At 48.0% G+C, this 13153-nt stretch overlaps 1 protein-coding gene across 2 annotated transcripts; it reads right to left on the bottom strand.

Moving 5' to 3' along the window:
- Positions 1–373: 373 nt before the first annotated feature.
- TMEM185A (transmembrane protein 185A) lies at positions 374–11161 on the bottom strand. Of its 2 annotated transcripts, none has more exons than XM_073543597.1 (7): positions 10847–11161; positions 7544–7720; positions 6530–6740; positions 3796–3879; positions 3493–3669; positions 1873–1996; positions 374–1799 (listed from the first exon to the last, which is right to left on the bottom strand). In XM_073543597.1, the coding sequence occupies exons 1-7, from the start codon at positions 10882–10884 to the stop codon at positions 1555–1557; spliced, it is 1056 nt and encodes a 351-aa protein (XP_073399698.1). In that variant the 5' UTR covers positions 10885–11161; the 3' UTR covers positions 374–1554. The 2 variants fall into 2 exon arrangements, with proteins under 2 accessions (XP_073399698.1, XP_073399697.1); XM_073543596.1 differs by lacking the exon at positions 10847–11161 and adding an exon at positions 9592–9867.
- Positions 11162–13153: the final 1992 nt, after the last annotated feature.

Raw genomic sequence — 13153 nt, 5'->3', positions numbered from 1 at the left:
TCCACTGTAGAACAACTGCTTGGTTATACTCCTTATCAGATAATACCGGGTCTGATTGGAGAAGTCTTGACACCATGGAGCTGCTATCTTTGAATGAGCTGTGTACTGACTGCAGCTACGGTGGTAGCCGGTGGGCCGCAGGACAAAGTTCTAGAACACCTGGAGAGCCACAGAATTGGAAGACCACCAGGATTGATGATGACCACACAATCATTCCCAGTTATCGGCCCCCCATGCAGCAGAATGTGGGGTCTGGATAGCAATGTGTGCACAGGAGCGTTCACTGTGCGCCATCTGCATTGCGAACCCTTTATGGTGGTCCCCCTTACCCACCTCAGTAATTTCCCCCCTTTCAACCTAAAACAAAAACAAGTTTGTCAAGATGTACAATTTATTAAATCAATTTGGCTGTACAATCTGTACATCGCCGTTTTGCCACCTAATAACTTATTAACATCCATATTGATGGCAAGAATATTTTTACATAGAAACTTTTTTTTCCTTACAAGGAACAGTGTGAAAACAGACGACAAAAAAAAAAAAAAAAATAATTAATAAAACATACTGGCGCGTTTCTGTTCTGGATTTCATTCATTGTGACGCTTCCTTGCCACAGGCTTCTCAATTTAAACAACTTTACTTTATAAAAATACTCTGTATTTATACTGTACAGACAATATATTACACTGCTAAAATGAGGGTGCCTCTTCATAAATACTATACAAACAATATGGCGGAAACATCTAGACCTAAGAAAAAAAATTAATCCTAGAAGGATTAGTCCCATGCCAGGTAGAAAACAAAGTTTGGTTCTGAAATACTAGCATTTTTATCACATTGCATCGATTTTCCATAAACATATAAAAGGCTTTTGCTAGTGGTATATGTCTTCATGGATGCAAGATCGGTCCAAAGCAATGGGTTCCTTGCACAATAGCTGCACATTCACAAAAAAAAAAAAAAATTAAACAAAACATTGAGATAAAAGCTTATTTCGATCAGTCCAAAGAGGCAGAAATAGTTATATCAGCTATCGGCTGACATGGTCAGAGAGAAGATCTGAATGCATCACCGCGGATGGGATTTAGAGGGGACTCCTTGGCGCTCCTGTTGCATCCGTCTTCTTAAATTTTAACATTTCTCATGAAATATCATTTTTGGATCCTCTTTTTTTCCCCCTGTGTTGCAGCATTCCTGCTCTACTCGTCTTGGAAAAGTATTACTACTGTTCCCCTTGCTTAAAGAGGGTATCCTTACACAATGGGACACGGTCAGCACTTATTGAACAGTGCCCGAACGTACCGACAAAAGGAATATTAATATCTAGCCGCCCATTCATTCCAGGAGGAGTAACAGGAACATCACAACACAGTTCGATGGATGCAGGGGAAGGCAAGAATTTGCCCAAACAGATGTGCCAGGAGAGCAGATGGGCCCTCTCTAAGCTGCATTATAAAGTAGGCAAACTAAAGGAAAAGTCCAAGATTGAGGTCAGTAGCGTTCATAGTCTTGTAACGTAGAGGACGTGCACTGGGACTGTATGCAAACGCCGTATTAATCTGGCATGTCGATGTTCAGTTTGGGTGGTGGCACCACGTACTTCCCCGGGCTCTGAGTGATGACTACGCCGGTCTTTTTGCGAAACATTGGAGCGATCTTGGGTGGCTCTGGCACAGGGGTCTCCTCCGCATCTTCACTGTCCTCATGGTGAATGTCGTAGGAGATATTACCGTACTCCCGCAGGAAAGGGAAGATCTCCAGGAGGAACTGGCAGAAGTCTTTACGAATACCAAACCACCCTGGAAGATTAAGGTTACAGTAAGGTTTCCACAATGAGACACTGCTACATTACACACCACGTGCGGCACTTACAGTGATTGCCTCCTTTCTGCCCAAACGTCGTTGCCATCAAGGTAATTAATGAAAGCCAGAGAGGGACAAAGATGGGGATATAAGAGAATAAATTATGTCCGTCCAATCGATGAACAAGCAAGATCTGCAAGGAGAGAAGACACACGGTGGTGATACTCTTCCGAGGGCGTACAGTAATATACAGCCATTAAAAGGGGTTTGGGAAAACGCCTGTCCACCAGCTGCAGTTTGTTTAAAAAAAAAAAAAAAGATCCAATATACTTACTTACCCTCCCCAGGTCCAGCACGGAGTTTCCACTGCTGCTTCTGATGTCTGTTACTGGCTGCAGCACTGGTCACATGGACAGCGCTGCAGCCAATCACTGTGTTCAGCAGCTTGAGCTGTCAACTTGGCCAGAGCTGCTGCTCATTTGTCGGCTGAAGGGCTGAGAGTAACAGACAGATGAGCAGTGGGAGAGACTAGGCCCTGAACCTGGGGAGGGCGAATAAAACGGGTTTGTTTTTTTTAGCAAACTGTTCCTGGAAACCCTCTTTAACGAGATCATCATGAGAATGGAAAATGTTAGTTATTATGGCACTGTCTAGTCTACTTACTCTCTTGATTAGGAGCTGATCTGCAGCACCTGGAAGCGGCCACTACACTTTACACAGCTGTACTGCTCACCTACATGCCGCACTTACCATCAGCAAAGCAGATCAGAGCTTATCGCTGGGTTCCCATACCCATCTGACATCAAAATTATATACCCAGACAAACCCTTAAACGTTTGGTGGAGTTCTCCAAGACCAGACACTTATAATTAGTAAGTGATTGTCTTTAATAAAGACTAGGACTGGTATGGAATAATAAAAAAAAAAAAAATAAAATATACTACATGACCCTTGGTGTGGCTCTAGGGGGATACACGTCTTTGTCTGTTGACCATTCTGAATCCCATGATTGCATAGAAGTGTCAGACCAGACTGCATGCAGAATATCATTAATCCTATATGTCCCAAAGAAAATAAAGTGCTAGACATCTTACTAATTAATTCACAACCTGTTACAGCAAGTAAATAAGCTGTCGGATGCACAGAGATTGCAGATAGATAAAAACGTTTTTTTAAATTAATATATAAAAACAAGAACCAATTAAAAAAATAGGGCAATAGATCTCGAAAAATAGGGGAGGAGACACGCAACGTATTATCAATACAAGAAGTAAGATATGACTTTTATATATGAAAACATATCCAAAGCATAAATCAACAAAGTGCAAGAAGACTCCTAAGAATCCCATGCTTGTAGGCAGTTTATCACAGACACATGACTATATAACCAAAGAACCTCATGCTTGTAGGCAACCAAGGTGAAGGTGCAGTATTAATAGTAATAAGAAAATGCCAACTTATGTGTTACTAGTGCTTGGATAGGGCATTGCCAACCCTCGGTATCAAAGCACCAATGTAAGTTAATGAATAATAGGTATATTACCTAGGTCAAGAGTCATCAGAGGGAATAGCAGATGCGGTGTCCTCCCCATACATTTCTTTATATCTGAAAGCTTATTTACTTGATGTAACAGATACAGGTTGTGAATGTATGCTGAACACATGTGATCTACTCCCACGGTAACATACCTCAAAAGTGAGCAATGGCACAACTATAGCCATCCAGCTGACGGCCATGGTGATGTGAGTCCGTCTTTGCTCAGCGATGACATCCATGGATCGTAAGAACAAGACCGACCACACAATGTAGTACAGGACCACCAAACAGAGGAAGGACATCAAGATCCAGAGGGGCACACAAACCACCTAAACACAGAAGATACAGGAACTCACTGAATAATGTGGACCTGATTACCCAACCGCTATGCGGGCAGCACAGCAGGGTCACCAGGAAGACCACATGGTGCACATCAAGACATGAGGAGAACTTACAAGCCATGGCCAAGTGATGATGCTGTCCAGCCTCAAGGCAATGAATATGAACTGCAAGATGTTCACTGAGCACAAGATCTCCAACTGGAAAGAGAATAGGAAAAAGTTAGTCTTCTCAATACCCAGGCACAGTATATAGCAAACGTCAACCCAAAATTTACTTTTAACCCCTTCAAACTGAAGCCATTTTGTCACTTTTGTTTTTCAACTCCTTTTCGTCCGAGAGTCAGAACTTCATTATTTTTCTATCAAAGTAGGCGTACAAGAACTCATTTTTTTGGTGGGAAAAGTTGTAGTTTTAACTGGCACCATTTATTTTACCATATATTGCACCGAAAAATAGCAGCGGTGTGAGGGCTTGTATTTTTGAGTGGTGGCCTATAGTCTTCATCGGAACCATTTTGGGTTATACAGTGGGGAAAAAAAGTATTTAGTCAGTCAGCAATAGTGCAAGTTCCACCACTTAAAAAGATGAGAGGCGTCTGTAATTTACATCATAGGTAGACCTCAACTATGGGAGACAAACTGAGAAAAAAAAAATCCAGAAAATCACATTGGCTGTTTTTTTTTCATTTTATTTGCATATTATGGTGGAAAATAAGTATTTGGTCAGAAACAAAATTTCATCTCAATACTTTGTGATATATCCTTTGTTGGCAATGACAGAGGTCAAACGTTTTCTGTAAGTCTTCACAAGGTTGCCACACACTGTTGTTGGTATGTTGGCCCATTCCTCCATGCAGATCTCCTCTAGAGCAGTGATGTTTTTGGCTTTTCGCTTGGCAACACGGACTTTCAACTCCCTCCAAAGGTTTTCTATAGGGTTGAGATCTGGAGACTGGCTAGGCCACTCCAGGACCTTGAAATGCTTCTTACGAAGCCACTCCTTCGTTGCCCTGGTGGTGTGCTTTGGATCATTGTCATGTTGAAAGACCCAGCCACGTTTCATCTTCAATGCCCTTGCTGATGGAAGGAGGTTTGCACTCAAAATCTCACGATACATGGCCCCATTCATTCTTTCATGTACCCGGATCAGTCGTCCTGGCCCCTTTGCAGAGAAACAGCCCCAAAGCATGATGTTTCCACCACCATGCTTTACAGTAGGTATGGTGTTTGATGGATGCAACTCAGTATTCTTTTTCCTCCAAACACGACAAGTTGTGTTTCTACCAAACAGTTCCAGTTTGGTTTCATCAGACCATAGGACATTCTCCCAAAACTCCTCTGGATCATCCAAATGCTCTCTAGCAAACTTCAGACGGGCCCGGACATGTACAGGCTTAAGCAGTGGGACACGTCTGGCACTGCAGGATCTGAGTCCATGGTGGCGTAGTGTGTTACTTATGGTAGGCCTTGTTACATTGGTCCCAGCTCTCTGCAGTTCATTCACTAGGTCCCCCCGCGTGGTTCTGGGAATTTTGCTCACCGTTCTTGTGATCATTCTGACCCCACGGGGTGGGATTTTGCGTGGAGCACCAGATCGAGGGAGATTATCAGTGGTCTTGTATGTCTTCCATTTTCTAATTATTGCTCCCACAGTTGATTTCTTCACTCCAAGCTGGTTGGCTATTGCAGATTCAGTCTTCCCAGCCTGGTGCAGGGCTACAATTTTGTTTCTGGTGTCCTTTGACAGCTCTTTGGTCTTCACCATAGTGGAGTTTGGAGTCAGACTGTTTGAGGGTGTGCACAGGTGTCTTTTTATACTGATAACAAGTTTAAACAGGTGCCATTACTACAGGTAATGAGTGGAGGAAAGAGGAGACTCTTAAAGAAGAAGTTACAGGTCTGTGAGAGCCAGAAATCTTGATTGCTTGTTTCTGACCAAATACTTATTTTCCACCATAATATGCAAATAAAATGAAAAAAAAACAGACAATGTGATTTTCTGGATTTTTTTTTCTCAGTTTGTCTCCCATAGTTGAGGTCTACCTATGATGTAAATTACAGACGCCTCTCATCTTTTTAAGTGGTGGAACTTGCACTATTGCTGACTGACTAAATACTTTTTTTCCCCACTGTATATAATGTTCTGATCAGTTTCCATTACTTTTTTTGGAGGGAGGTGCAGGTATAGAAAAATGGCTATTTTGATTTTATTCTTTTTTTTTGCTCTACCGTATGGGTTAAATAATTTTATATTTCTTACATATCGGACTTTTGCAGACTGTAGATTTCTTTTTTAATATTTGAAAACTTTTTTTCTTTTTACTTCCCACTGTTTTTTAGCTCCCATAGGGGAATTGAACTTGCAATCATTTTATCGCTTGCTCTAAATTCTACAATACTATATTGTGGGCTGCATAGGAGCACTTGGACTATGGTGACAGAGGCCTCCCAGCCATCATGGCGTCCGGTGATCATTCCACACTTTGTGGAAGAAAACATCTCAGAAGAGGAGGTCTAGTTTAGAAAGTCCTTCAGATACACTATGTTGGGTACTTCTGAGAGTGGATTCCTCATCTCTTGGTCACAGTGGACAATGGTTACAAAGAGCATCTGTCTCTGGAGGACCGATCCTGTCCTGGATTACACAGACACACCATAGAGGTGATTGAGCACTGTGTAATCCTTTATGTCCCCCTGTGGTGGCACTGCAGGGAATTTACTGTCAAGTTTCCCCATGGATTGCGGCCGATCAGTTCATGGTCAAGAAACGATAAGCGGTAAGGATTTAACGTGTTGATGACCAAGGAGACGAGACCCCCCACTCTGCAAAGTATGAACCATAAACTACCTCAAGAGAGCGGTCATGTCGGAAGCCCCAGACACAAGCAGCGACTGACACCGGAGACACAAAGAAGAGCGGCATAAAGACCAGCAGCCAGAAGTAGTGGTTTCCTCTCTCAATCCGATCACAGACGAGAACTTCAAACATCAGGAGCAACAAGTGAATTCCCACCGCAATCAGCATGGCCTTGAACTCCACACAGGTTTCTCCTTCCGCCCTGCGACATCAGATAGAGAATTAAGGAGATATTAGTACAGTGGCCCCATAACAGGACATGTCACATTGGCGGCTAGGAATGGGCTGGCATAGCTGTTCCTTTAGCACCTGCTCACAGCCATGTACGGAGGTCAGACATGCCCAGCTGACACCATTTTGCTTGATTCTTACAATTGGAAAGGAATTATAAAAAAAAAATACAATTTCAGTCTCATCGGTCCGTAGCTCTCTCCTGGTCCTCAGACACTGACTGTTAGGCCTCTAGCATGTTGCACGGTGGCCAGGTGATAACTTGTTAAGGTGTGGGGGTCTGACTGCTGAGACCTGCACCAACTAGGAAAATGGGGAACCAGTATCCCCGTTAGGATGGAGTGGCAGTACCCATGTTGGACTGCTGCTCCATTCATCCTCAATGGGGCTGCCGGGCGCTGTGCTTGGCCTGCTGCTCCATTGGGATAAAAGTTACCTGTTCTGCTGATCTGTGCGTGTTTCAGCGGTTGGACCCCCACCAATCAGCAAATTATCACTGGGCGACCCTTTTAATGATGTGCATGGCACATAGTGTGGGAGGAGGTGGGAACGACCTAAAAAGCAGCACCAGAAGGAGCAAGTGGAGGACCTAGTAGGGAACTGTGTCAAGACAGATAAGGGAATTACAATTTTTTTTAAACAGATTCCAATATTTCTTATGCTCGGAGAGCTTCTATCGGCAATCAAGTCAGTTGTGAACTTGACCAAAAAAAAATTGGATGTGATCAAATTTCCAGATGGGATTTGAGAGATTGGCTCGTTTCCAGTGTATACCTGTACTGAGGATTTCGCGCCCACACTCCTGTGCCCACCGAGGCTCCCACGATGACCATTAGCTTCCACAGCCATACTGGTGTGAAGACCGCCCAGTAGCTCCATTGTATAATACCGTCCAAGCGCAGAGACAGGAGGACGGAGAACAGCAGCAAACAAGCGTAGATCAGAAATTTACTGCAAAACACAAAGACATAAGCGGTAAATAATATTACAATACACGAGAGTATATAAACAGGGCCTGTCAGGCTACAGAAGAGCTGTCTAAGGCCAAGTTCACACGATGAGTATTTGGCGCATTTTTGATGCTGCAGCAACTTTCTGCACCAATTAGCTAATTTTGGTTAACTGCATTTTCCTTATTGGGTTTTTTCCAGTTTTTCCACTCACTTGTGTAATTGTTGCAATGGTCCTCTTATTACCCAACGCAGGGAGCAGAGGCTTCTGGTTAGGCCTGTTTCACACTTCTGTTTGTCACCATCAGTCAAGATCCGCCAATTTGAAAAAAAAAAAAAAAACCGGATCCGCCATTTTTCTTGGCGGATCCGTTTTTTCCTCAAGACTTGCATTATCGGCGGATCTTGACGGATGGTCGTCCGTTCGATCCGCTTTTGTACGGATCCGCCAAGATTTTGGCATCCGCTCAGCGGCCCGGACGGAGCATGTAACGTTATTTTGTTCTCTGGATCCGCTATTTACTAAATTAACCCGCATTTCTGTCTGGCTGCAGGATAAAATATTTTCTCTCTCTCTCTCTCCCCTCCACGACATACCCCTCCACATTGCCGCTGCTCTCCCGCGAGATCTCTCTCTCCTCCACGACATACTCCTCCACATCGCCACTCCTTTACAGCACCTTCTCCACGACAGCGCACCTACTGATGCCGCGACCACCGCTGCTGCTCCCGCTACTTCACCGCTGCTGATCCCGCCGTGCCCACAGCTCCAGGGTCACCATGCCCGCTCCCAGACAGCGCTACATCGCCAGTATTTTTACTTTTTATTTTTTTCACAGGCGCGGTTCCTTTAATTTTTCAACTTCGGCGGATCCGTACATCGGCCGATCCAATGCCACCCGTTCCTGTCAGTCCGCCTGCGGATCAGTTTTCCGCTATTTTGGCGGATTCGGACTGACAGGAAAAACAGTAAGTGTGAAACAGGCCTTACGATTGCAGTCGCTCATTAAAGGGAATCTGACACCTTTTTTTTTTTTTTTGACCATTTGCTGCCGGCACCGACATCAGGGGCTTATCTACAGCATTCTGTAATGCCCTGCAGTGCGCAGGAGTTGGGAGAGGTCAGTTAGGTCCGGCGCCTGCAAACTGCAGTATTCTGCTCTGCCATCAACATGGACGATAAAGTTTTGCTCCGGAGCCACGACAGGAAGGAAAGAAGAGGACGGCATTGTATGAAGATGAGAGGCGCCGGACCGCGACACCCATCAGACCAGACCGCCCCCCGGTGAGTATAATCTAAAGGGGATTTTACACATAGCGTTATCGCTAGCAATATCGCTATGTCACCGATTTTGTGACGCAGCAGCGATATTGCTAGCGATAACGCCATGTGTGATACTTACCTCCGACCGGCTCCCCTGCTGATCGCGCGAGATCGGCCAGCTCCATTTCTCGTCGGGCGCTTCCTGTGGTGCCGACGAGTGACGCGTGGAGGCGGGCGGGAGGACGTCTTCATCGCCACGTCTGACAGGTAAGTATCGTCCGCTGTATCGCTGCTGCATCTGCCTGTGTGGCAGCTCACTAGCGACCATTTAGCGATGCACCAGTGATCCTGACCGGGTCGTATCGTAGTCGGGATCGCTGGTGTATCGCTAAATGTAAAAGGGCCTTAACTCCTTTTTCTTATCTTTCAGGTTACATTGGGGGCTTATCTACAGCATTACAGAATGCTGTAGATAATCCCCTAATGGCGGTGCCGGCAGCAAATAGTCGAAAAATGGGGTGACAGATTTCCTTTAACCACAAGGAGATCATTTCCACTACAGAATTAATGGACGACGGATTAGTAAGGTGGAAAAGCTGGAAGCTTACATGAAGATAGCGACCCGTTGAAAGGGTCTCACTCGGCTCATCCCACAGCTTCCCGGACTACTAGGTAACAAATCCAACTATTCAGTGGCACAGACGGAAGAGGGCCCTTGTGCAAGAACAGTATATAAGTGGGTGATCGCCGAGGGTGCAGCTATAAGGGGGCGATCTCAGAGGGTACAGCTATCAGATATCCCACCAAGGAGAACAACATCTGCAAGGAGTTTGTATGTTCTCCCAGTGTTTGCGTGGGTTTCCTCTGGGTTCTCCAGTTTCCTCCCACATTCCAAAGACTTACTAATAGGGAATTTAGATTGTGAGCCCCATCGGGGACAGTGATGATAATGTGTGCAAACTGTAAAGTGCTGCGGAATACGTTAGCGCTATATAAAGATTATTATATCAGGGGGCCAATCGCAGAGGGTGCGCAGCTGGGAGGGGGGGGGCCAATCGCAGAGGGTGCAGCTGGGAGGGGGGGGGCCAATCGCAGAGGGTGCAGCTGGGAGGGGGGGGGCCAATCGCAGAGGGTGCAGCTGGGAGGGGGGGGGCCAATCGCAGAGGGTGCAGCTGGGAGGGGGGGGGCCAATCGCAGAGGGTGCAGCTGGGAGGGGGGGGGCCAATCGCAGAGGGTGCAGCTGGGAGGGGGGGGCCAATCGCAGAGGGTGCAGCTGGGAGGGGGGGGCCAATCGCAGAGGGTGCAGATGGAAGGGGGCCAATCGCAGAGGGTGCAGATGGAAGGGGGCCAATCGCAGAGGGTGCAGATGGAAGGGGGCCAATCGCAGAGGGTGCAGATGGAAGGGGGCCAATCGCAGAGGGTGCAGATGGAAGGGGGCCAATCGCAGAGGGTGCAGATGGAAGGGGGCCAATCGCGGAGGGTGCAGCAGGGAGGGGGCAATCGCAGAGGGTGCAGCCGGGTTGGGGCCAATCGAAGAGGGTGCAGCCGGGTTGGGGCCAATCGCAGAGGGTGCAGATAGGAGGGGGCAATCGCAGAGGGTGCAGCTATCAGGGAGAGGGTGCAGGTATAAGGGGGCACTCGCAGAGGGTGCGGATATAATACACAGGATATGAGGCTCATCCCCGCGGCACTCCCTCCCTGTGTCCGGCCGCCCAGGCCCCTGCTCCTCGGTCCCAGCTCGCTTCCTCCTCCCCATCTTCAGCCATTTCCTCCTTATGTCTAGGCCTCAGGTTCCTGTCCGTCTCCAGGACGCCTCGTAAACCGGTCACCTGCTCCCCCGCCCCCACACACGCACTCACTGACCTGGGGTTGAAGTCCTGGAAGAGACCCCGGAGGTTCATGGTTTAATCCCCTCTCCGGGCTCTAAGGAGCGGACATTGCGATCTCCTCCGCTGCGAGCCGCCGTAATTCTGCTACATAACGTGCATACGGTCCTCTGCTGTGAAGAGAGGGCGCGCTGCCCTTGTACTACACACACTACGGTACAAGAGTTCTTATAAGGAAATCAGAGCAGTAAGCGCTCACGGCGCCACCGGGAGCACGGGGGGCACAGTCACACTGGTATGGAGTAGACGGTGCAGCGAGGAGGTCCCGGAATGCCCCGCCCCTAATCTCAGGACCCGCCTCTAATCTAAGTCTCCACCCCCAGATTTACTAACTCAGGACCAATGCCTCCTTAGCAAGCAGAGTGCCCCCATAAATAGCACTGTGTCTTTGTAGTAGCAGAGTGACCCCATAAATAGCACTGTGTCTACATGGCAGCAGAGTGCCCCCATAAATGGCAATGTGTCGCTGGGTGTCAGCAGAGTGCCCCCATAAATGGCACTGTGTCGCTGGGTGTCAGCAGAGTGCCCCCATAAATGACACTGTGTCGCTGGGTAGCAGCAGAGTACCCACATAAATGACACTGTGTCGCTGGGTAGCAGCAGAGTGCCCCCCATAAATGGCACTGTGTCGCTGGGTAGCAGCAGAGTGCCCCCATAAATGACACTGTGTCTCTGGGTAGCAGCAGAGTGCCCCCATAAATGACACTGTGTCGCTGGGTAGCAGCAGAGTACCCCCATAAATGACACTGTGTCTCTGGGTAACAGCAGAGTGCCCCCCATAAATGGCACTGTGTCTCTGGGTAGCAGCAGAGTGCCCCCCATAAATGGCACTGTGTCGCTGGGTAGCAGCAGAGTGCCCCCATAAATGGCACTGTGTCGCTGGGTAGCAGCAGAGTGCCCCCATAAATGACACTGTGTCGCTGGGTAGCAGCAGAGTGCCCCCATAAATGGCACTGTGTCTCTGGGTAGCAGCAGAGTACCCCCATAAATGACACTGTGTCTCTGGGTAGCAGCAGAGTGCCCCCATAAATGGCACTGTGTGTCTGCATAGCAGTAGAGTGCCCCCATAAATGGCACTGTGTCGCTGGGTAGCAGCAGAGTGCCCCCATAAATGGCACTGTGTCGCTGGGTAGCAGCAGAGTGACCCCATAAATAGTACTGTGTCTACATGGCAGCAGAGTGCCCCCATAAATGGCACTGTGTTGCTGGGTAGCAGCGGAGTGCCCCCATAAATGACACTGTGTCGCTGGGTAGCAGCAGAGTGCCCCCATAAATGGCACTGTGTGTCTCTGGGTAGCAGCATAGTGCCCCCATAAATGGCACTGTGTCGCTGGGTGTCAGCAGAGTGCCCCCATAAATGGCACTGTGTCGCTGGGTAGCAGCAGAGTACCCCCATAAATGACACTGTGTCGCTGGGTAGCAGCAGAGTGCCCCCCATAAATGGCACTGTGTCTCTGGGTAGCAGTAGAGTGCCCCCATAAATAACACTGTGTCTCTGGGTAGCAGCAGAGTGCCCCCATAAATAACACTGTGTCTCTGGGTAGCAGCAGAGTACCCCCATAAATGACACTGTGTCTCTGGGTAGCAGCAGAGTGCCCCCATAAATGGCACTGTGTGTCTGCATAGCAGTAGAGTGCCCCATAAATGGCACTGTGTCGCTGGGTAGCAGCAGAGTGCCCCCATAAATGGCACTGTGTGTCTGCATAGCAGTAGAGTGCCCCCATAAATGGCACTGTGTCGCTGGGTAGCAGCAGAGTGCCCCCATAAATGGCACTGTGTCTCTGGGTAGCAGGAGAGTGCCCCCATAAATGGCACTGTGTCTCTGGGTAGCAGCAGAGTGCCCCCATAAATGGCACTGTGTCTCTGGGTAGCAGGAGAGTGCCCCCATAAATGGCACTGTGTCTCTGGGTAGCTGCAGAGTGCCCCCATAAATGGCACTGTGTCTCTGGGTAGCAGCAGAGTGCCCCCATAAATGGCACTGTGTCTCTGGGTAGCAGCAGAGTGCCCCCATAAATGGCACTGTGTCGCTGGGTAGCAGCAGAGTGCCCCCATAAATGGCACTGTGTCGCTGGGTAGCAGCAGAGTGCCCCCATAAATGGCACTGTGTGTCTGCATAGCAGTAGAGTGCCCCCATAAATGGCACTGTGTCGCTGGGTAGCAGCAGAGTGCCCCCATAAATGGCACTGTGTCACTGGGTAGCAGCAGAGTGCCCCCCATAAATGGCACTGTGTCTCTGGGTAGCAGTAGAGTGCCCCCATAAGTGGCACAGTGTCGCTGGGTAGCA

Source organism: Dendrobates tinctorius, unplaced genomic scaffold (assembly GCF_039654945.1).
Source record: "Dendrobates tinctorius isolate UK_male_01 unplaced genomic scaffold, ASM3965494v1 ptg000133l, whole genome shotgun sequence".
NCBI lineage: Eukaryota > Metazoa > Chordata > Amphibia > Anura > Dendrobatidae > Dendrobates > Dendrobates tinctorius.
Note: the sequence above shows the minus strand (reverse complement) of the source record. Positions and strands in the feature narration are given on the sequence as shown.

What these genes read in the sequence shown, in the direction of transcription:
- TMEM185A (XM_073543596.1), bottom strand. Translation starts at nt 9,632, where the DNA reads ATGAGCCGAGTGAGACCCTTTCAACGGGTCGCTATCTTCAT. An exon ending in GCGCGAAATCCTCAGTACAG is followed by an intron (nt 6,741 to 7,543) that starts GTATACACTGGA and finishes CTGATGTCGCAG; the next exon opens with GGCGGAAGGAGAAACCTGTG. An exon ending in TCATCACTTGGCCATGGCTT is followed by an intron (nt 3,670 to 3,795) that starts GTAAGTTCTCCT and finishes TTCTGTGTTTAG; the next exon opens with GTGGTTTGTGTGCCCCTCTG.